The sequence below is a fragment of the Aythya fuligula genome, chromosome 12 (assembly GCF_009819795.1).
Source record: "Aythya fuligula isolate bAytFul2 chromosome 12, bAytFul2.pri, whole genome shotgun sequence".
In the NCBI taxonomy this organism is placed as follows: Eukaryota; Metazoa; Chordata; class Aves; order Anseriformes; family Anatidae; genus Aythya; species Aythya fuligula.
This window is the reverse complement of record NC_045570.1, coordinates 9,980,727-10,004,974: the sequence shown is the minus strand read 5'-3', so window position 1 is coordinate 10,004,974 and position 24,248 is coordinate 9,980,727. Positions and strand designations below refer to the sequence as shown.

General features: G+C 46.3%; 2 protein-coding genes across 6 annotated transcripts in view; one reads left to right on the top strand and one right to left on the bottom strand.

The window, feature by feature from the left end:
* Positions 1–6,965, top strand: part of CPNE2 (copine 2) — a 52,391-nt gene extending 45,426 nt beyond the window's left edge. For both annotated transcript variants that reach the window (XM_032195456.1, XM_032195457.1), the window contains exons 14-16: positions 964–1,097; positions 5,515–5,751; positions 6,371–6,965. In XM_032195456.1, coding sequence (XP_032051347.1) covers positions 964–1,097; positions 5,515–5,751; positions 6,371–6,478 — 479 coding nt within the window. In that variant the 3' untranslated portion in view covers positions 6,479–6,965. The remainder of the gene's footprint in view (positions 1–963; positions 1,098–5,514; positions 5,752–6,370) is intronic.
* A 3,183-nt stretch (positions 6,966–10,148) lies between these two features.
* Positions 10,149–24,197, bottom strand: PSME3IP1 (proteasome activator subunit 3 interacting protein 1). 4 transcript variants are annotated; one of them, XM_032195460.1, is made up of 7 exons: positions 24,111–24,197; positions 21,647–21,792; positions 21,368–21,466; positions 17,885–18,006; positions 14,152–14,285; positions 12,074–12,138; positions 10,149–10,924 (listed from the first exon to the last, which is right to left on the bottom strand). In XM_032195460.1, exons 2-7 carry the CDS (start codon positions 21,774–21,776, stop codon positions 10,707–10,709), a joined length of 768 nt encoding a protein of 255 aa, XP_032051351.1. In that variant the 5' UTR covers positions 21,777–21,792; positions 24,111–24,197; the 3' UTR covers positions 10,149–10,706. The 4 variants fall into 4 exon arrangements, with proteins under 4 accessions (XP_032051351.1, XP_032051349.1, XP_032051353.1 ...); XM_032195458.1 differs by having other exon boundaries at positions 24,117–24,197; XM_032195462.1 differs by having other exon boundaries at positions 24,123–24,197.
* Positions 24,198–24,248: the final 51 nt, after the last annotated feature.

The following is a 24,248-nucleotide window of genomic DNA, read 5'->3' as shown; positions in this document are numbered from 1 at the left end:
GAACTGCGAAAGCTGTCCGGGTTGACCTCTGCTTCACCCCAGCAAAACTGGAGCTCAGTCAGCTTCCAGACTCATTCACTAGTCACTAGGTTATGAAGGCTTGTTATGAGCAGCTGCTTATCTGCTGTATTTGCTTCATTAAATCGCTCTCCAGTAGCTGTGAGGCTTTCTGTTTGACCTGATTTATTACAGGGTGTAGAGGCCACAGTCATGCAGCTCTGACAGTGACGATTCCTTCCCAAATAATTGATTATCAGCTCATTAATCGCAGGATTGCTCATTTGTTTAGTTACACACAGATGCACCTTTTCAGGAGATTATTTTCTGGGGAAACTGAGGCCAGGAAGGGAGGAGTGATGTGGCCAGACACCACCCAGCTGTCCACACGACGGGCAGGCAACCTGCTAGCATGCAGGCAGTTGTGGAGTCAGGGCTGAAAGGCTGTGGGAACAATGCATAAACCATGCATCAGCACTCGGTCTGGTGTCATAGCACAGCACCTGAAAATGGGCTGGTGCCATGGTAGGACAGCAGAAGAGTCTCTGATGACTTGCAGGTCTGAGTGGTGCTTTCCAAACACAGCTTGGGTGCTCTGAGGGTGGTTCTGGGGCATTTCGGCTTCTGCACTACCTCCTCTGCCCTGTGTCTGCCTGCTTTTGGTTATGCTCAGAGACCCCAAGTTGCTTTTTGCTCCTCCTTTTTGCCTGATTTTGATTTTTTTTGCAGAAACAAGGCCTCTCTTATAAGAGAAGGTCTGAGGCTCTGCTACTGCAAAGCTCTGCTTTTAGAACATTTGAGGAGAGAGAGATGGAACTTGAGCTGGATGAGTTTTGGGGAAAAAATATTTCTAATTTCAGCCCCCACGGTCCTACTAGCCTGGCATGCTTGGAGCGTGGTATTGGGCTTGTGGCTGGCCTGGACTGTTGTGTGTTGTGACGTCTGGCTTCTCTGTTTTCCCTGCAGGCGTGGAGGGCATTGTCCAAGCATACTCGGCCTGCCTGCCACACATCCGCTTCTACGGACCCACCAACTTCTCCCCCATCGTCAACCACGTGGCCCGGTTTGCAGCTCAGGCAACCCAGCAGGAGGCTGCGTCTGTAAGTCCATAAATCCGGCTTTTCTCACGCTGCCGCGTTGCGTGGCCGCCTTGGGCCGGCATTTCCAAGCCAGTCCTTGGGTTCCGTGTCCCGAGCGGTGCCAGGTGGCTGAAGTGCCAGGTGGAGAGGACCCAGCAGAGGATTTAACCCACCCAGACCCCGTGGCCAGCAGCACTGCTCTATGCTCTCTGCTGTTCTGCTGCCACCACAGCAGTGCCCAGGCCAGGCACTGCTCTCACCTTTGGGACTGTGGGGTGGCTGACCCCGTGGTGTGTTCCTGTCCCCTGCTTTCACGTCAGGAGAGTTGAGGCTGCAGGAAAGCCACAAGACTGTGGGAGAGGTGGTGCAGAGCCGGGCTCAGCCCTGGCAATTTGTAGGAGAAAGTGCCTTGCTCAGGTTTAACAACTCCAACATGTTGCCAGGTGGGAGGAACAGCCAGGAGGGTGGTGGGTTGTGTCTGCCTGAGCATCTCCTGGCTGCTGTGGTGTCACAGCTGATCTTCCTTCCCCAGCGACATGACAAGTTCGGCAGACAAAGCTGGCTTGCGAGACCAGACTATTTAGGGGAGCCGGGATGAAAGCTGCCTGCGAACAATTGTGGGAAGAGCTCCCCACCCCTCGTGGCTGACATGCATCTGCTGTTTCTTTGCCCCATGCTGGTGAATGGAAAGGACTTGAAGGAAAGTTAAAACTAACCCTGTCTGTGAAGCCCAGCCGTGGGCTCTCAGCTGGCTGTTGTCACTTCAGACAGACAATGTCGAGTTGTTGCAGATGCTTCTTAGGAAAAAAAAACAATGCAAAAAGTCTTTAACAGTCAACAGAACTGCAGCTGTAGAACATCAGAAATTACTGGGGAGAGAACTGAGACAAGGGAGGGAAATGCCATGAGGTGGGCAGCCCTCAGATTGATACAAATGTCCTGAGCTCAGTGTGAAATGTTGGTCCCCTTATCTCAGAAAGGATCCGGAAGCCCTGGAAATGGTAGCAAGAGAGGTGGCCAGAACATTCAGAGGCGTGGAGCAGCTCCCATGTGAGAAGTGGCAAGGCTGGGACCTTGGCGCAGGTTCCAAAATCGGGCTTTTGTGTGGTGTGGCACTGACAGGACTGTCATGGGGACCACGGGGGGATTAGGTTGGTGGTGGGTGGTGCTGACGTAGTGCAGATGGGAAACGAGAGCAACCGGGCTGAGGTTCAGAGAGTGTCCTCAAACCTTTGGCTTATGTTGCTTCAACACGAGCAATCGGCGGGAGGAAGATCCTCTTGGATAGAATGCCTCCCCCTGCTCTGTGAGGAGATCTGGGGAGATCTGGTGGTGCACACCCAGGCTGTCAAACCAAGGAGAGCACCAGCCCCAGGGTTTCCTCTCTGGGAAAACCCCCACAGCACGACCAGGCCACAGACGGCTTGCCCGAGCCGTGCCATGCCATAGGGCGTTATCTTTATTCTGCGGCCAAATCCCAGCCTTGTCCTGGGAGGAGACCTTTGTGCTTTTCCCACTTGGATGACGTTGGGTGGCTCGCTTTTATCGCTGCTTGTCACAGCAGTTGGAAAAACCGTGGGCTCCGAGCCAGGGCTGGGGTTCCCGCGCGGCCACTCCAGCCGCTCGTCGGGCCTTGAAGTTGCAGTTAATTAGCCCAGCAGACTGCTCGCATCCATATGTCAAAAATATGCTCGTTAGCACAGGGGCCCCCTCCTACCAGGCTGCGAGGCGGCAGCAGCGCGGTGTTAGGAGGCAGAGGCTGCAGCGGGGTTGTGGTTTGGAGACCTCCTCCCGGGGGCTCTGGCCTGCCACTGGTGGCTGAGGAGCCTTCCTGAGGGCATGGGGAGCTGGGTTTCGCTCAGAGCCAGCTCAGCTGGGCCATCGTCCTGTGTGCAGACAGAGCTGGCTGGGGTTGAAAGCTTTCCTGAACGCAGCCTCTCCGAGAGGGCTCATTCTTCTGCCTTGCCTTCTGTGTTGTTGCTCTTCCCAGCTCCAGACACAAGGCATTGCTACCCTATTGTCTCTTTTTTTTGTTTGCTTTCTTCATTAAAGGAAGCCACTTCCTGCTGCTGCTGTTTCGAGGGGGTGCTCTTGCTGCCCACCGCCCCCTCCCTCATCCTAACACCTCCTTTTCCATCTGCCCCCCTTTGAGACCTCCTCCCAGAAAGGCCGTGGGCTGCCAGTCCCCACGTCCATGCCCGGCACTTGCGGTGGGAAGGTCCAAATTGGGTTGAATTCAGTACACATCCAGGTGGCTCCTCAGCGTTCATTTTCTCTGCTTGTGTCAGTGGGGGAGGGAGAAGCCCACAGGCCTCGCAGCGAGCCGAGGCACTAATCATATGCAAATTGCACCCCTCCGCTGGCACTAATAGTTTAATCAAGGGAGATTTTAAATAATGTGCACCGAAGTAACAGCTCCGTCAGAGGCTGGAGACGGCTCTTTTTTGGAAGCACAAAGCGTGATTGATCAGGGACCTTGCTCCCCCGGGGGCCTTCTCCTCATCCAGCTGGTCTCAGCTGTGTGCAGCAGCACCACCCTCGGTGGTGCCAGCAGCAGCCCCATGGCGTGGGGACAATGGGGACAGCAGCCCCGCAAAGACCTCCCGTGGGCTGGTGAGCCGCCACGAGGTTGTCTTCTGCGTGGTGGCCAGGCAGGAGGCACAGTGAGTGGGCCCTCACCGGGATCTGCACGCTTTGTCCTCCTGCTCTCACCTAATGTGGCCTTTCTGGACAGGCTGATTTTGTGCTCCCTAGCGGGTTATTCTGATATTGTCATAATTCATCTGGAGTGCGTCCAGACGATGCTCTAGCACAGTGCCTGCTGGGGCCTTGCTTGTGAAGATGCTCCCCAGCCAGCTCGCTCTGCTGCAGAACCTCCGGGCTTTTAAGATGATCCCCAGCATCATCTCCTTGGCCTCTGAAATATGCAGTGAGAAACATTTGGTGAGCTCTGTTCCCTCTTTTCCTGCATACTTTCTAGTGTGCTTTTATCTGATCCTGTTATGGATTTCACACACACACCAAAAAAAAAAAAGAATCAGAGAGAGAGCTTTCTTGTTTTATTCTTTGACCATGCTCAGAGGCCAAATTTGCACTGATTTACTCAGACAAAAAAGCAGGAGGAGGAAGGATGGAATAAGCTGGATTTTTGCCCATTATCAGTGGCTGTCTTTTAAATTTTACTTTCTCCCATTCAGGTTCACAAACAGGGTCAGGCCCAGCTGCTTGTCCTGCTTCCAGTGGCGACCAGTGCTGGCCAGGAGTATGAGAAAATGCTGGCATTTAATACCCAAAAAAATGCGTTGATGCTAGTTCTGGAATCCAGATACTTCATTCCTGTATAAATCTTCCCCTAGAAAACATTTCATTTTTCCCCCAGCTGAATTTTTGCCCTGTTTCAGATCCCTGCTTCCCAGGACATGTCCAGTGTCCAGCTGGCACCCCCAGCCTGTGATGCTGGGGGCAGGGAGCTGGTCCTGCTGCTGTGGCACACACAAATCAGAAGCAATGCCACAAACCCACCCTCATTTGTGCTTGGAGCATCGTGCTTGCTGTAGCACAAGAGAGCGTTGAGGGAAGAAAGCACTTAGGGAAAATTTCGGGAGGCAAGATGTGGGCTGGAGAAAAAAACAAGAAAATGGGCTTTGGACTGTGTTTCTTCTGCTTTTCTAGGACGTCGTCACTGGTGGTTTTCAGAGGAAATGGAAAGAATGAGGAGAGGAACAAAGAGCTTTAATGCTCCTAAGTGCTTGTTTTTCCTCATTTCTCCACCACACGCAAGATGTGTAATGTGCCAAAATTGAACCATTACTTTCCCCTGAGGGGGAGGAGATGGAGGAGCCTTCTCAGGGGTCCGCGTGCTGCAGACTTGCTGTGCTGTGTCCAGCAGGACTGTCCGTCCGTCCATCCGCTCCCTCAGCTCTGCAGGGCACAGCAGCAAACTGGGCATGGGCTGAGTGGGGAGGAAGAGACTGCATCTGCCAGCCGGACTTGTGTCAGGACTTGTGACACCGAAGCTCTGCAAAAGTTGGAGCTTTTTCCATCGCTAAGTAGAGTAAATGAGTCAGTGAGACCTCCAGCAGGCGGTTCAATTAGATTATGGATGCTTAGATCACATTAGGTGAGATTCAGTGGTCTGTACCAGCAGGCGCTGCAGGGAGCCCTCCCTCCTCCACGCCAGGTCCTTGCTGCGGCCACCTCCCAGTGGAGCACACGCAGGCAGTGCTGCCACGCGTCTTTCTATGGGAGGGGTGCTTTGTTGTGTGGATCTTGTCCTTCAAAATCTGAAGGAAATGGGATCACCTGAGATTTCTAGGTGCTGCTAGAAGGGGGCAACACCCGCAGCGAGTGCTCCCAAATCCCTCGGGTCGATGCGTTCCCCTGATGCAGGCTGCCTGCAACCCCGCTGAGCTCTGACCCTCTGCTCCCCTCTCCGCAGCAATACTTCATCCTCCTCATCATCACGGACGGGGTCATCAGCGACATGGACGAGACGCGCCACGCCGTGGTGCAGGCTTCCAAGCTGCCCATGTCCATCATCATCGTCGGGGTGGGCAACGCCGACTTTGCTGCCATGGAGTTCCTGGACGGGGACAGCCGGGTGCTGCGCTCCCACACGGGCGAGGAGGCCGTGCGCGACATCGTCCAGTTCGTGCCCTTCCGGGATTTCCGCAATGTGAGTCCGTGCCCCTGCCCTGTGCTGTCCCCACCGCGGTGTGCTGCTGGCAGGAGGCCGTGGGAGCCCCGTGCAGATGAGGGGATGGGAGCAGAAGCCTGGTCTCACATTTCGGGGGGTGTCTTTAGTCAGCCTGAGGTAGTGAGAGATGTCCCATGGCAGGGAGGGGCGGACAGGGTGATCTTCAAGGGTCCCTTCCAAGCTGAACTGTTGTGTGGTTCTCACCTTGGAAGTGAGGCAACCCCAGCAGATGCTGAAAGGTTTGGGAGCCATTCACGGGGCAGCCGGAGGCAAAAGGGTGAGCACTTGGCACGCTCCCACCGGGCTCTGCCATCTCCCAAGCTGCCTGCTTTGCCCTAGCTCTAAACCCCACATCCCATGGAGACACACTGCCACTAACCGCCTGAATCAGCGCTGCAAGACATGCAGGGGCAGCAGCCAGAATTATCTCCTGGAAGGCAGACGTAGCACACAGAATACTCCCAGGTGTACAAAGTGCTGACAGTCACAGAGCTTCAAGGGGGTATTAAGCCTCTCCTGCGTGGCAGAGCTTGGCAAGCCCTTGCCCAGTCCCTGTAGCCATCTTATGTTGGTGTTTCTTTTTGCTTTTTGCCTGCAGGCCCCCAAGGAAACACTGGCCAAAGCTGTGCTGGCAGAGCTGCCCCAGCAAGTTGTGCAGTACTTCAAGCACCAAAATCTGCCCCCCATCAACTCAGAGCCTGCGTAGCGCCGTGCCCGGCGGCGCCATCTGCATGTCGCTGAAGTCTGTTGGTGCCACCGAGAGCGCATGTGCCACATGCTTTTAAATGAAGAATACCCTCCCTGAAACACACGGTTTTGTACTTTTTAATTTAATTGTTAAGTTCTTAAAACTCATCCCAGAGAAGCATCTGGATTCATTTTGTACAGTCCCAGCCTGAGGTAACACCAAGAGGCCAGCCGTGCCCTGGTCCTGCTCTGTTGAGTCACTTTTCAGTATTGAATGTACTTTGTATAATTTTAGTGGAACAGGATACAATTTTTACAATCAAAACTTGCTTTTTCCAAGCAACGAAATGCTTAATATATTATTATTATTATCATTCAATGAACTGGTCATTGTATAGGTCATGTATCTTTGCTGTACCTGTACCTCTGTCATGCTCTATGTTCATTTTTATACTGTGTACATGTTATATTTGTTATACTCAGGTTAATAAAGAAACTTGGACATTTAAAAACGTGTCTCCCATCTGGCCTGGTCTGGGAGCACCTTCCAGGGCCCAGAGGCCAGCGGTTTGGGTACTTGGGAGATCCTGGTCCCACAGCCCTCACTGTTTGCGGCCAGGATATTGGCGGCACTGTCCCTGCGAGGGACTGGGGACAGGTGAGCAGCATGGTGTGGTTTGCAGCCTCACAGGTGATGGTCCTTCCTCACTTCCTCACTATCCATGGTTTAAGGCCAGCTGTAATTCTTTTTTTTTTTTTTTTTTTTTTTCAGCCACAGTTCTCTCAAAAGCCACAAACTCTCCTGAGAGCCAAAAAAAAAAAAAAAAGCAAGAAACCTGATGGGCACACCAATAGCAAACAGGGCTGTTCCTCCAGGAGCTTTCACAGCCCCAGTGATGCAGCAGTAAGCGATGGGGCTGCTCCTGCACCTCAGCACAGGCTATAACCCAGCAGCACCACTCACCCCACGCTCAATGTTTTCGCTCGCTGTGCCCCAGGATCGCCCCTGTGCCATTAACAACGTGGGACCCTGCAGCACCTGGATTGATTCAACAAGGGTGGAGGTGACCTGCAATGTTCTGGGGGAGGCAGAGTCCCCCCCACCTCCCCGTCAGCACTCAGTGCCTGAGCCAAGGTGTGCCTGGAGAAACTGCAGTGACCCTGCAAACTGCAATGGGGTATGGGAGGTCTGCCAGGTCAGAAGCTCACCCTGCTGCACAGAAGATGGGTTGTGGTAGTGCACAAAGAGAGAAATCCTGCTCCAAGCAGTTCCTTTGAGCTACCGAAAGCCTTGTGCCATCTTCAGTGCTAATTGTCGCTTTGTTCTGCTGTTAATTAGATTGGAGCCCTTTGAAGTTCACAGGTTAAATAGTTGAATATAGCGCAGGCGTGGCCAGTGATTCAACCTTATTTCGGACTCAAGTAGATGACTTCCATTCTCCCTAAACCCTTTCCACCTCCAACTGAGTGAAGACTGGAGCCAATCCGTGTGTATGTGAGCATGAGGCCCCATGCCAGCCTCAGCCTTGAGGGGAGGGGCGTTCTGCCTGGTGAAATATTTGCTTTGCAAAGCTCTCTAGAAGGAGAAAAAAAAAAACCTGACATCAACCCTCTTCCAAATGGGGAAGCAGTATTTGAATGGTGACTTATTTAAAAATAACACTGTACACAGCTCAGCTGCCGGCCATGCAGGCTCTGAAACACTCAGCTTCCAGATCAAAGTCTGTAACCCTGGAAAAATATTTTCATAAGAAAACCTCGTATACAGCTGCACTAGCTAGTAAGCTCCTCTGCTAGTAGCATGTTTGTGGGGGTTTGTCATTTTTTTAACACCTCTCTGAAGCATTTAACAACGAACACAGACAACAAGCAGTTTATGAAGCTGTCCCTGGAGAAGAGATGAAGCACACACTACACGGTCATGCCTAAGAGAAGAAAAATCCTTAAAATGTATCTTAAGTCCCCCATGAAACGATGGAGCTACTGGATTCCTTCCCCAGCGTGCCGGCTCCAGGGCAGGGTTACTGCCACAGCTGCTACTTCCAGTTTGTCTCTGTGCTATCTGTCCCTTGCACGCTCCAAGCGCCAGCTATCTCGGAGTGCACTTAGGTATTATAACACAAACAACTTCCAACTGTCAGAAGGTGAATGGGCCCGACGGACTCACTGTCTCGCTGGGACTGCTCTGCAGTTTGCCCAGATGGGCCAGGCCACAAGAACAGCTTGCTGGAGGCAACTCAGGCTCAAAGGTTGGTGCTCCCCAAGCGCTGCATTCCTGCTCTTCTAGGAACAAGAGGAAAAAGGGTTCTTTCATGCCAGCTTTTACTGAATTACGTCCCCTCTTGGTCATGTAGAGTCCAGCATGACCGTCAGCACCCCTTTCCTGCTCACACCTGCAGTCCCTGTGGACCACATCTGCCCACAACTGGCTGCCAAATCCCACTCCATATTTCCACCTGAATCTAACAGCTTGGAGAGCAGCTGTACAAAAAAAAACAACAACAACAAAAAAAAACACACAACATTTATGAAAACGGCCCCAGTATGCTCAGACAGGGCAGGCTGTTCTGACTTTCTAGAGACATTATCTGTCTACCTTAACGTCAGGCACAGACACCTCCCCCTCTCACTCCAGCTACACAAGGCTCTTGCACATGCAATTTTGAACAGGCTTTTTTTGGTGCACCACTTCCATTTCACTCTGTCGTTAAGTGTGATGAAAGTCAGAGGCATCAAAAGATCTAGGTATTTTCCACATAGAAGTACCATACTTATAGTAGCTAGGAAAGGTAACAGCAATTCTAGAGCAAACAAAAGAGGTGCCAGGTTGCCCAAAACAACGAGGAATTATTATCTTACAATCCTGATTGAGGGACAGTTTTGCAAACAGGAGGAGTATTTGGCTAAGGGTAGCTTGAGCATGAGCATAGCTCTCCTTGTTTCCTTTGGGAAAGTTCAACACATGAGATAAGGCATGAAGCCCTTTGGCTTTCTCTGCTTTTATCTCATCTGCTGTCCTCCACATTTCTTAGTGTCACACACAGATACCTGCCCTTTGGTACACACACAAGAGTGTGTTCACTGAAGCTCATACACTTCTGAGTCTAGTAAGCAGAGCAGGACTGCCACGAGGGAGACTGTCATAAAGACATTTCCACCTTTGCACACTGAAGTCCAGCTGTTCCAACCCACCAACTTCCCACTAGTGCTACTTGCATGCAGGGATGAAGAGGAAGCACCCTTGCCTCTCAGACTCGACGTCTTGCTCAGGTCTGTCTCCCTCATCCACACCACCTATAAATCATGAGAAGGTTTCTTAAATTCTGCAGAACTTCAACAGCTGCCTGCCTTGTTACTGGAAAGGATGATGGAGTTCTCCAAATTGTGCACAGAGGTTTGACTGAACTGGGATATCCCACCCACTCTTGTACTCACACTTCAGGATGCTCTGGCAGAAGAGCTGAATGACTTTCCAAGCACTGATGCAGGAGCAATGGGCTTTGAGTAGAACAGCCAACGACAGATTCTCTGAACTCATTCAGAACAAGAGTTTTGCATCACTGTCTCTTCATTTGTAGGAGGCTGGCTTGCACTTCTCTTGTACAGCAGCAGTTTGAGGAAGGGGCTGGCTGAGTAGAGCAGAAATTACTTAATGGAATGGGAACAACTATGAATGGCACGAGCCAAAGTAAAAAAATGCATTCAGAATGTCTTTAATCATGTAACACGAAAACTTCTTTACAGTGTCATGGCAATCTACACTTCACCATCTGCTTGATTTTTGTTCTGCCCCCATTTCTCAAATACAGAATAAAAATGACATTTTAAGAACAGAACACATGGCCGTTTCTACAAGACTTCAGTGCTTCAAGTGAGTATTTTTTTTTGCCTGTTAGTCTTGTATAAACCTCTTAGACCATCAGAATTCTTTCCTTCCATAAGAATTTTAAAAGATAAGGCGCTCTCCTCCCTACTCCCAGACCTTAATTGCATTTCAAGGTGTGCCTTCTGGTTTAGGGTGGCAGCCTTTCTACCTCAGGCTCAGTATGAACCCCAGAAATGGAAAGTTGGGGAAGAAAAAAAAAATATTTAACAAAAAATAAATTCAATGAGTTATTTTAGAAGTATCTGAATGTATTAAAGTTGAGAGGTTAGCTAGAAATATTATATCGGGCAGAAGGATGCATCAAGCATCCATCAGGGCTTTGGAAGATACTCTGCACTACATTACACACGGAGGGATTTTGTTATGGGCCATCAAAGAAACTGTTGCTACGAAAGACAGAAGAGACGATCTTTCCAGTGGAATTAATAGTGCCTTCGCTATCCGAGCTGGACTCCGAATCGCTGCTGCCCGAGTATGCGCCCAGGCCAGGCAGGATCCCAATGCAGACTGCTGCTGAGGGACAGTGGACCGTGGAGCCTCCCACTGAGCTGCTCCCCAAGGGAACACAGGACGGTTTTTCTGGAAGAGAGGTACCTCAGTCAAAAACAAGAGTGCAGAAAATATATACATGTATATATATATATATTGTTTAATCAGCCCAGGAATTGCTGCATGCTATTACCATATCAGTGGATGATTGCAGGATTTAATTAAAGCGTAAGGCAGCTTTACACTGCACTAAAGCTATCCTGACAGGAAGGACTTGCTACCTCAGGAGATTTTTTTTTTTTTCATCATAGTTATGCCCAGCTCTACGCTGGCATTACATATTTTTATTCTAAAGTTGTCAGTTTGATGGTTGTCAAATGCCAAACCCACCAAATAAGAATAAATAGCTCTGCTTTGTGTAATTGATTTTTTTTTCTAATATAACAGCATAGTTGGGAAAAAGTTTCATTCCAGTGCTCTGCTAAGTCAATGTCTTCCATCTTCCACAGCTAATTAATTTTTTCCAGTGTTCTGAAAGTTTACTGAACAGAAGGAGATTCAGGAAGTGCATTGGGTTGTCATTACACAACTGCAGCTCACCCTACTTGTGTCAGAGTACCTTGACAGCAAATCAATTGCAGCCCTGACAGCTAAGACTGAAATGCAACTTAATTTTTCTTCCTAGCTGCTCATAACTTTCTGAAATAAATTGGTTTCGGGACGGACAAGATCTCTTTGTAGCATGAGGAGTTAACAGTGGAGATATACAAATACACCAATTGCTGTGAAGAGGAAGGCAATGATCCGTTCTCCACACCTCTGCCTGATAGAGAAGCACTCGGCTCGTAATGCAGCTAAGGAGACTCCTACGAGTTTATCAGGTAAAACACTTTAAGGGTAAAATCAGTTCAGCATTAGAATGAACTGCCTAAGGAGGATGCACAATCTCTGTCTGTGGAGATTTAAGAGCAGCTTAGACAGTCATCTGTCAGAAATGGTTTAGGCAGGGGACAGACCAGTAACCAGCAGAGGTTCCTTCCAGCCTTACTTTCTACAAAGGCTGTCAGTGCCTATAGTTACCATTTCTACTGCTTTAGGAGGTAACATGCCAACCAAAGTCTGTGCTGCCTGGCATAATGAAGGAGCAGAAAAGCAAATCCTCTATCAGATTTAACACTAAGTCAGTTGCTGTTCAGCTGAGAGGCAGACAGCTTCCCGACTGCAGAAACCAGGACGTACCTTGATTCTTTTCTTCATGATCAGTATCTAATTTCAACCTCTTCACGCTATTCCCACCATCTGAACTGTGGAAAAAAATAAGAAATCGTCTTGTTCCTCATAAGCAATCACTTCATTACTGTGAAGTTAAAAGTCACATTTTCGCCTCAAACACTACAGTGAATTCCAGCAGGGTCCCCTGGCACCATCACCACTGCTAACTGCTGTGAACTGGGGCTCCTCGGGGAATATGGCAGGATCCTGGAGTCAGCACCCACACTGCATGTACCCTCTGTTCACCCAGGAAATAGAAACACGCCTCTGGGAATCCAAGCCAGCCCTCTTTCCCAGTAACCAGAGCTAACTGCAGGACTCCTATGCAGACGGAAAACCCTAGAGGAGATCAGGAATGACTACACGAGTTTCAACCACCCCACGTAACGAGGGTTGACAGTAGCAAGCGGACAATTACCACACTTGCAGGTCCAATGTCAGTGTACTTCCCCTTCCAGGGTTTCTTTCACTCAGGCACGTAGAGACCCTGTTCTAAAACATCTAGAAATCTCACACCCAGTAAGTTTTGCAGCACTTCTCAGACATCTGCAGTGTCTGACCTAGAAGTATAAGGGGGACCCTTTTGGTTCCAAAGCGGTGCTTGGGGAAGGGAGCATTATTTGGGCTTCTGTCTCATCAGAGCTTCTGTAGCTCCTCCTTGTCACTGCTTAGTTTCTCTTTCATCCTCTTGCACGTTCCTGACTCTAAGCCATCCATATAAACAAATGTTTCCCAGCTTCAGCTGTGATGAACTGAAGTGATGAAGTACCAGCATATTTGTATTGTATATGTATTAACTCTTTTCTGTCCCTGTCAGGACACAAAGTCCAGCTGAAAGGTCACTCTGTGCAGGGAGGTTTTATTAGTAAAAGTCCTGTGCAGGCAAACTACAAAACTCTGAGAGCAGATGTTGAATTCATGCTACGCCCGGTTTTGGCTAGTTTGCAACAGAAAATAAGACAGCAAAAATAGAAAGAAAGTCTGTGATGGCACTGACATGTCACAGTTAAGATGCTCTCTCCAAATAGATGCCATCTGCAGGCTTTAGATGTGCCATTAAGCACACACCATCTCCTTCCCTACATCCCACTGTGTTAAGCAATAGTAGTTACAGCAAAAAAGCATTGTTGGCTGCTCTCTATCACTTAGGTTGTTTTGTTTTTGTTTTCCCCTCCCCCTAAAAAAGCCAAACTACCCAAACCCCCATAGACTTAGTGTAGAAGAGCTTAACTTCAGTTTTCACAGACACGCAAGCACTGCTGTACTGGTAGCTAAACATTACTCTGTAACTTAAGCTTCTAAAATAATCTCTCATTCTCTGGGACAGATTCAAAATCAGTGCCTGAATTTCTAGATGTCAGATTTGTTTTAAGTACTAGATGATTAGTCCGGGAGAAATAAGTCTGGTCCCAGATGCCTAATTTTAACACAACCCATAGCACATCAGCAGCTGTGTTTGCAAGCTAAGATCAAAATAGCAAACAAATTACACGGCCAACTGCCGTTCCCTCTGGGATGGAAAGGGTGCTGATGTATCAGTGCATGTCAGTGAGGAACATGGGAAGTTTGTCTGATGACCTTGGGATTAAATTGCTGCACAAAGTTCTTCTCTCACAATGTACATCCTCCCCACGCTGCTCCCAGCAATAACTAAGATAATAAATTTTCAACACAGATAACGTAGGTTGATAGAATATGCAAATCTGAGTCAAACTGCACGAGTGGGGTTAACACTGATATTTTCAAAGAGTTGTAAAACAGATTGCCTCTAGGAACCCATAGCAGGATTGCCCAAGCCTGGCAGTCTAGAATGAAGAGCCTACCCACTTACTTTACACATGCTTATCTATTTGAATTGCCTCATGTTTCTCCAACAGTTTGTGAGAACCTATGGAAACAAGGCTGGTCTTTTCTTGTACCTCCCCCCTTTTTTCTTTAGGGCTAAGGTTCACACCTCATTCTCTGGAGGCAGTTTTGGCCTGCCTCCCTTTACACTGCTAACTAGGTTCCCATTCCTCATGCTTTTATAGAGGTGTGAAACTAACCTTCTGTGTTTCACAGCTCCTGCCAACAGCTTTGCCTGAGAGAATTTGTTCTTGTTTTCCACTGACTTCATGGGCAATTTCTTCTCAGCTTCCTTCTTTGGGTCCATACTGACTCCCACTTTGGTGAGAGTGCTGTGAATTAAGGGTTAAGGATCAACCAGGAAGGAAAGGAGAAAACAGACACTTTCTCCCTGACATACTTAGCCAGCACTGCTGACAGCAGCAACTGAAGTTCATTCACATCTCCTATCAAAAGCAAGTTATTTGTAATGTCATTTAGCTGGCACATTCGGTCAGGACAGAAGAGACTTCACCCTCTGTGCATCAATACCAGCTCTCCTCTCAAATACCCCCAGACAGCAGATTAGGAGCTGCTGTTCAGAAGTCAGAAAGGTCAAACACCCAACACATCCAGCACCATAAATGTACATTGCCCTGTCTTTTCCTGAAGGTCTTAGGAAAGAAACGAGGTCAGACTGGGCCAAAAACAAATAAGAAAAAAGGGCAATCCAGTACTTCCCCCTTTGATCTCGATCAACCCATTTGTAATTCAAATTTGCTGCTCTGATCCCTAATCCTTAAAAAGCACTAAGTAGTAATATGTGGTCTCAGCTTCAATGCTCAAACCTCTCTTAGGCTGAACCCTGCAGACTTCAGCCTACCAAAGTGAAACAGCTCAATTTTCTGTATCAGTATTTATCAAGATAACTTTTCAACCCATCTCTGTAAGAGTCACAAGGCCATTGCTGCCAGTAACAGCAACCTCAAAAGGAAGGAGACAGATCTGATTACGGGTGCATGTGTTCAAACATTCACCCAAAAGACTGCACATAGCAAAGGAAAGTTAAGCTGATTTAAAAGGGTATTTGTTTACACCATTAAATCTAGCTTTCCACCAGTTTATTCTCTGACTACAATTCCATCAACCAGCCAACATAACCACAAGCCCCGAGTTTCACAGGTGTGTCCCACCTACTGCACATAAATGCTGAATAGTGAAATTTCTATTTATGGACCATATAGTTAAGGTCACAGCCCTTTCAACTCCCCCTCAACATCTGCAAATTAAAAATCAACACCTTGTTTTGAAGTGGCACACTCAAAGTCACCAAACACTTTTAGATTTTGCTTACTTGATTTTCCTAAGGATACAACAGCAACCCAGACTGCTCCCTACCTCAACTAACCTGACTCTCCTCAGCCCAAACCAGACTGTTCCAACGCCTATCACGGCACAGGAGTGCCATCCTGTGGCTATCAGAAGCAATCTGAAAGCGCATTGTGTCACAGAGTTTGATGTTGCAATACACGATTCCACACACCGCAGCTTTCAACTTCCACATTTAAGTTAATGACCATATTACAGTCTAATATTGCACCACAAAAGCCTGATTGACAAACCCAAAAACTTTTAAGAGACAGAGAACTACAGGCTTTTCACTTCTATCCAGGATGCCATTCTCCTAATACTCCCGATCCACCAGAGACAGCACGTTTTAAGAGACTTTATAAGTACTGCTGTCATTAATGGATGCAACACTTTACCTAGCCAAGAAATGTCTCAGGAGAACTACATTAAAAATAAACAGCTCAATCAAATATCATCTGCATTTAAAAATGATGTCCTACAATACAGCCTGCTTCTTGGAGGGGATTTCTACACTTGGGTTATAAGACAAGAAGATGCTGCTCTCTAACACTTCTTTGAACTGGCTTAAAATAATCAATCTTTAAATCTTTAAACAGTCAGACCAATGCTGAAAGGGCAGGGTAAGGAGCAAAATAAACCTAGTTATTCATATAAGAGGAAGCAAAATTCCTATGCATCCATGCACATGAACTTCTTATGCCTGAGAGTGCATCAAAGTATTCCAAGGCGTGTTTAGCATTAAGATGTATGGTTTCATGATTGTTTGACCTTAAAAATGTAGGGAAAAAAAAGAAAGAAAAAAGCTCTGGGGTACAATATTGACGTAGGTTTTTACTATGGAGTTAATGCCTCTGGGTAGCTTAAATTGGATCTTTTACCAGGAAAATGACCATATAATCAAACCCATTGGGTTGACATTCCATTTACTAGTTTGGAGGAACTCCTGCACAGTGCCTAATGACCCAGCACATTTAGCAATGCCCACTGCATTCTGTCACCATAGTGACAAACCAGTAGTAAAGATCTACACGTGCTCAACGCTGAAAAAACACCTTTTACATTTTGAAAGAATGCCACCAAAAATTTTAAACCCACGCGCCATTTTGCAATTTGCTCTGGAGGTGCTTGCAATATTATGTTTAAAAAAGTCAAAAGGAACAAGTTAATGAATGGGAAAAACTCAGCTTCTCACAAAATGAGGTGACTATAAAGCATCCTCTCTCTCTCCCTCCAGCCCATTAGCAGTAAGTTCTACAATTTACAGCAAGACTTTGGATATAAAGCTGGCTGATTCTAAGACTGCAAAGATTGAGGTTCAGTATGCATGTAGAGGCCCTGCTCTGTAAATTCAGGGATCAATGTGTTATGTGGCTAATTCAAGACAACAGCAGGTTCCTTCTGGGCTGGTATGGTTCACCCCTGGATGTATGTGACCTAACTAGAGCTGTCAGCTGCTTCCACAGCACGATCTTATACTGCACATCCCTGCATTAGCCAGACCCTCAAGCAACTGCCACAGAACCTAAATATATCCTATGAATACCCCATCAGCAGATCCAACAAGCCAAGGAAATATGCCAAGTCCATCAGCCAACTATGGCCTACTTCTGAAGTTTAAAAAAAAATAAAAAGTAATTAAAATGCATCTGTATTGCCTTTTCATAAATGAATTTCTTTGTAGCATTGGTGCTACTTAGCTTTATTTGCTGAATATTTTGCTCACCTCATAAATACGAGCTACTTGCTCTTCTTTCAGTCTTCAAACTCTTTCATTTACACTAAAGAATCCTTGAGAACTTGCACTTCGTTCAGTGATGACTTTAAGCAACAGTTTTCATTAGAAAGCAAAGGAACCATCACAGATGAGGTAAAACCTCACAAAACAGCATTGAGCACAGAGAGCAATCCTAAAATCATTCCCAATGTTCCCTGTTTGGCACTAAAGAAAAAGCACCCTATACTGCTCTCTAGCATGTCTTTGTGAGGAGCTGGCACTTAAAATGGAACCGGCCTGTTTTTAGTACTGCCTAACATCTGTATTTCCCAGAGCAGCTGAACCTTCACGGCCACTGCCTTCCCTGAAGAAAGTCAGTGTATCCACACAGCTGGTTCACTTTCATTTAATTTCTCATCCTGCAGCTATCAGCAAGGGAAAACAAAGCTAATACTTCAAGAAGAATAACAGAAAGAGCAACTACAATGTTATTTCAAACAGGTACATTAAAAACGGCCAATATGCAGTTGGCTGCAAGAGAAGAATACTTATGGGAAAAAAGCAAAAGATGAGAAGCAGTAGGCTTTCTTCCTTTATGTTCTTCTCTTTTTGGCTATGGTATCAGTAAGAAAAAAAAGAGTCAACGCGGAGGGAGAGAGTGGGAAAAGTGTTAAAGACAGAGAGTGGGAATCAAACATTACTGCGGGAGATCCAAGCTACAATAAAAACATTCAACTTTAAAAAGCTATCACTGCTCATGTTCTGTAAAGCAGCTGTATTTATATACAGAATGTGAATGACAGACCAAAACTACAGCCCAGACTCTTAACCCCCTATATATAGCCACCAGCTATATTAGCAAAGGATATTCTGTATTCATTTAGTTCTTTCATCTCTTCTTCTCTTCGTTGCTTTTCTATTAGCTCTTGCTGCCGAGAAACCTCATCAAGGAAATTTGTCTCATCTTCATCTAAGCCTCTTACCATATTTTCTGAAAAAAGTAAGAGAATGCATATTAATAAACTCAAGCCACCCGGGAAGCAGCCATTCACCTTACATCACTTTGCCATTCTTTTAGGACAATTTTCATCCGGCAATTTCAAACTGTGCTGTGAAATTTACCAGCCGTACCCTGCAGATGATATTCCTAATATTGTGCAAAATATTCTGCCTCAGCAAAGTCACTGGGAATGCAGGGACTAGAGTCCTGGGTGACTGAGTGAGGCATGCGCTCTAGCACTTGCACTGTCTTGCCAAGTAATGGGTACAAACCAGACCCCACAAAGGACAAGCTACCTGCTGCCTTCTCTAATCACCAATACTTTATGGTTAAAGATACTGGATGCTAACAAGCCCAAACTCTTAAACACTTCTACAAGAAAAACCACAACAGACTAACACAGTTCAGCCACAATGCTATTCCTACAGAGAATAGTAAGGCAAAATGTGTAGGAGCAGTATAATACTATTAAACTTGCTGATACAATTCACAAAAGCAGCCTTTTCTTAATGCTGAAATGTTATTTGGAATAAGTTACATGAAACAAATAATAACCACATTAAGTAATGATATAATTCTTGTTTTGGTTTCAGACATGAAGTTTTAGGCTGTCTCCTTAGAGTCTGTTCTTAACCCAGTAATTGGAAAAAACACATTACTTCTTCCCCAAAATCTCACCTCCAAATAAGACGTACATTTTCTTAAAGCAAACAATTATTTACTTAACTGATGTTGATGCCTGTTACAAACAAATAAATAGACACCAGGCAATTCTTATCTTCCTATTAAAACTGAATTCTCTCTAAACATGCTACCCTACTTTAAAGAAAGTAAATGCTACTGCAGTAGGAAGGTCTTTTACTTTGATCTGCAAATGCTCAACATCTCCCCCATCAAAATGATTTATTTAGAGAGGTAGTAAAAATTACTTGTTAGAAAGACCAAGTCTTGCTGCTTGTAGTCAGTCTGAGAAAACCCGAACCCAAACACCACCTTGTATTAAATTTCATAAGAGGATTGTTAGGCCTTTACATGAGGCAGATATATATTTTTTTTAAATCTTCACCCACATAGTCAAGTCCTACTCACTCAAATGAAAAGCTAAGAAATCCATTTACACCGATAATCGGGAAGCTTCTGTCCCTGACAGAAAAGGTCTAGAAATCAGTTACATGTATAATTTGAGGTTACTTTTTTACAGACTGCTCCTGAATCTACAAACAGTAAACTGTAGCATTCATTCCTGACAAGGATTCCTTCAAACAGACAGCAAGAGCTGTCAAAAACTGGACATTTTCTGAACTAAGAGACATGAATTCATTTCATTCTTTGTTTGCCTGATCTACAAAGATGCAGTGACAGAAATCCCTAGAGCTGGGGAGATTCTCTACTACTAAATAGTGCTCTAGTAGGTTTTGTTCTCCAGGCTCGCAGGTCTATGTTATTCTGCAGGGGCTGTCTTAAAATTAGTGGTTGGTTTGCTTCTCGTAGCCCCTTTTTACAGATGCTTCTCATTCCAGTACTCGGTTTACAAATTTCCTGTACCAAAGGGAAGATGCTGCAGATGTAATATAAACTGGCAAAGGAAACAATTAATTTAGACATGCCTAGGCTGGTAGCAGTCAGATTTCTGGCAGACAATTAGACAAGAATTGCTTAGTCACATTACCAAAAATGACCTGGATCAAACGTTACTGAAATAAAATCTAAAAACTCTCCACTTGAAAAAAATTCTGTGGGTACAGTTGAAGACTTTAATGCACTGATGCTCCTACCCGTACTTTCCATTTTTCACCACTAAAAACTACAAAAGAAAATTAAGAGACAGGAAATGACTTCCATTTATCATAATTTTGATTACCATCAGTGTTCAAAAAGAAAAATTTTTAAATAGCTTTTCAGAGGATACTCCTATTATTTTTCATTTAAAAGACTAAAAAATGTAAAGATAAACATTGGAAGACATTCTTTCAATACTGAATAACCTAGCAAAGAGAAGAACTGCTAGTATGCATCCCTGGATTTTATCTACACAAAAGGATTAAAGTTTGTGTTTAAACAGACACAAGTATTAGTATTAAGGTGTTTCTCTCCTATGTTGCGTCATCAGTTCTGACTGATGAGAACGCAGGAATGTACAACTTCTTCCCTACTCCACTAGAATTCCTATAGATACAGAAAATATTTATGAATATTTTATGGCAAAATCAGAGACAAATCTTGTCACAAATGGCCATATTGGTTTGAACTCTGATGAGGTAAACAAGTGATCCATAATGCACCCATCACTGATCTTTACGTAGCTCTTCCCATTTATTTTCTCCCAAAGAAATTTGGATTCTGAGGTGGTTCCAAAAGCATCTGCTACAACACTGGCAAGGCTGTTACAGTAATTAGTAACGCACTTGACAGCATCTGCAGCACCAGGGAGCATTACCTCGCAGGACTCAAACATTTTGCCATCGCTAGAGGTTAAGCATAGTTTTGTTGCATCCCAAACGCATGATAATTTCTAGACAGAATCCAGTCCTGCAAAATGGAGCTTAAAAAATACAATGGCTTGAGGGTAAGGATTCCAGCTAAAGAACCAAAATCGATCAGAACCCACCTTAAAATGGAGTCCCACAGTATCATCCTCATTTCTCTTTAGATAAAGCCAATAGCTCCCTTTTTCCCCAAATGGTTGACTAATAATTTTCTAGTTCTCATTACCATCTTTGTACTCAGCAGCACACATACAGGTGATACAAAGCAAAGGATTTTTCTGTAAAACTAGAAATTCAAACATCAGTAGGAATTAGGTTTTCATTTCACTAGAAGTTCAATATCTACTTTTTGAAGAATCAACTCCTGTATGTTTACGTCTTCTGAACACTAATCTTGAGCCTCAAATCACTCAGTAAACTTTGAGTCACCTAATCATGGCTAGGAAATGTAACACCTGTTGCAACAGATTTTTTTTTATTTATTCAAATAGGATAGTCTTGTGTTAAAGCATGAGTTCAAGTCACAAAACCACATTGCATTGCCACTTTTCCATGAATTGGTACCAGAGCTTTTTTGTTTTCTTTTGGTTTACGTGCAAAATAAGCCTCATATTCTAGACATTACAGGAATGCAGCTTAAAAAAGGTAACCGACTTTTGAGTTTCACATGTGTGTAATGCTGTCTTGGTGCATAGAACAGTATGTTACTTGCAGGAATATCTTTGAATACTTTCCTCAAATCTCAGTTTCCCTCTCAGAGAGGAACAAGACATGCAGACATGTCCCTTAGATGACGTATACAGCTGCTGCACACAAAACGTGCAGTGAGCTGGGTTTTGTTCAAAGTAATAAATGGTGGTACTTACTGAATTTAAACTGCTCCTCAAACTCCTGCTGCTTCTTTTCTCTCTGTTCCTGAAGTCTTTCATACAATGAACGTGGGTCATATGCCTCCTCTGGGCATTCTGTAAGGAAGGAGCAAATCAGGAAATTAGGTGATGTGTAAAAAAACAACAGCTCTTAGCTTCTTCATGTGAAAACCTTTTGAACTTGTACAATACAAGCTACTACTTTTACTTCTGTTCTCCATGTACGTGAAACATTCTCTGATCTCTTTCCTTCAGTTATTAAAATCTATCCGATACCTTCCGGATCTTCAGGTTTTCGGACCTTTTCCCATTCCTCTTGCCTTCTCTTTCGCCGTTCCTCTAGCTCCGCTTCAGATACAAACCTCTTGTTAATCACAAGGTCGGCAGTACCATCTCCCCCATCCATTGTGGAACAGCCTGTCCTAAAAACACAACACGACATTAGGACACCCCCTGAAAAGAGACCCGCTACACTCAGAAGGTTCTTTGCAAGAGAAAACGGGTGGAGGCTAGAAACTAAACACGGAGAGCACTTGATACTGATTGGTAACGAACATTCCTCAGTTGCACATCTGCTGCAGGGGCTTTTCGGAAGCAGGGACATGAACAGTATACCAAAATGTAAAGCAGATATTACTATCGCATTCTTACACCATAGTCCAAAGTCTCAGAGGCACACTTTTAAGACAAATAAAATTAGAGGATGAATAACAACTGCAGCTGGCAGAAGACAGTAAGCACTGACCGAGATAAGCACTAACTATGTGAGTGATAGCACCTAAGGCTGATGGCATCACCTATTACTCCTCCTTTACTCTTTCTGCTAATTACATCTTTCCTGTTAGTTGTCTGCCTCAGGCCACCTTTCCAGAAGTCCTATTTCAATGTAATTTTCCCCACACCACCTTGGATTTACCTTGTTTAAAAAATAAAAATAAATTTACAGAAACCCGCATCCCCACTCCTTTAATTTCAGTTCTTATACCCCTCTACTCCAAGGAAAGGATATGACATTTGTTACATGAATTCCTTTCACTCATCCTGTAAAAACTTGAGAAAGCTTGCCTATTTTCAATGAATTCAATACATGAACATATTTCACATTTCTAAGAGCTTAACAGTGAGACTTCAGCAATTACCAACTAAACTTCCTGATCTTCAAAAGCACCCTGCACCTCTGTACCAAGCAGACTGTGCACATCATCCCTGAAGAGCACGTGGACGTGCCCCAGTCCAAGCCCATACCGGGCACGGCTGCAGGCACCCTCCTGTGCTCCGACAGCTCACCAGCAGAACGCAGGCAGTGAAGAAAACAAATTTGTGAAGCAGGGTGCCTGGAGCCAGACCTGGCCACACTGCACTGGAGGAGTGAGCAGGGAGCAGGGTGTGAGACCAACCTGTGTCAGGTCTACGGTGCTCAGCAGGTGAGGGAGGGAATTCCCTTGGGCTAAAATGGGGCTGGGATTAGAAATCTGGACGGACTCTTCACATGCTGCACCCCCTTCTCTGCTTTGAGCTCCTGATACCCAAGGACTAGGCCCAGGGTGGAGATGCACCAAGGAATCAGCCTAAGAAGGAAACACGAGGTCTTAAGATCCACAACCCCATGATGAAGTAAGGCCAAGCTGCTTGTGCTACTCAAGTGCCTCCCAACGAGATTTATTCTGCCAGCTCCATGCTAAAAACTAGAGGAGAAACAAAACTTGTTTCTTACATCATGCCCCTATACACAAGCACAATATAAACACTGCCCCAATAGCTATTCAGCCAAAGGCATGCTAACAGCGCAGTTACTGCCCAGTTCCTTCATATTTCCTTGATGTAACTTCAACAAGTACCTCAGAACTACAGATAATTGCCCCCTGCACTGCTAATTACTGTCCATTTCGGACCTCACCCTGCTTGCATTTCAGCGCTGGAAGAGAACCCAGTCCATTTATTCTTCCAGGAAGGGCGGGATGCAGTAACTCAAATAATGGAAGGAACCAGTTTACCGCCCATCTTCCACACCACAACGAACCCACTCCAGCAGAAATCAGTTCTGAAATTCTCACGAAAACTGACACTTCTATGAGGTACTGTTTGCAATACAAACAAAAAATTGAGATCACAGAAGAAACCCAGGTTGGACACAGTACAAATACTTGTTAGATGCATGATGCATTTTTAAGGTGGGAATTATCAAAACGAGACAAAAAAGGATTTTCTTTTAAGAAGTGGGGCAAGGAAGGCCTGACTGTGGGGTGGTGATTTTCCTTTTTTTTTTCCAAGTATGACAAATACCCGTTATTAAGATGAGTCCAGCTTCCAGAACACACAGAACGCCTGCTCTTAGAGCGTCACTTCTGACAGTGGCTGGAACTGGAAACCTTTGGAGAACGTGAAGGTTGGACCTCCCTCCTGAACACAGGCCCTAACCGCACGGCTTCCCTTCTTCCTCAAACACTGCCCAAACAAGGCAGCCCGCATCCCCGCTCACCCCACCTCAACCTGCCCGTTTGGACAGGGAACAAAACGCTCTGACAGAACGGCGACAAAGCCAAAAATGAAGGGAAACAGCCTCCCGCTGCCCCGGCCCCGCGCCGCCAGCCCCAGGGAGCGCCTCACACGGCCCGAGCGCAGCGGCCACCCCGGGGCCCGCTCCCGACCCCGCTCCTCAGCGGCCCCGCGCCCCGTTCCCGGCCCTCCCCCCCCGCTCCCGCTCCCGCTCCCGCCCCCGTTCCCGTTCCCGTTCCCGTACCCGTGCCCGTGCCCGTGCCCGGGCCCCCTCAGAGCGAGCGGCGCGGCCGGGCCCCGAGCGCCGCCATGCAGCAGGCCCAGCCCCCCCCGCCCCGCTCGCCCCGCCCCTTCCGCCCCCAGCGGCGGCCAATCAGGGGAG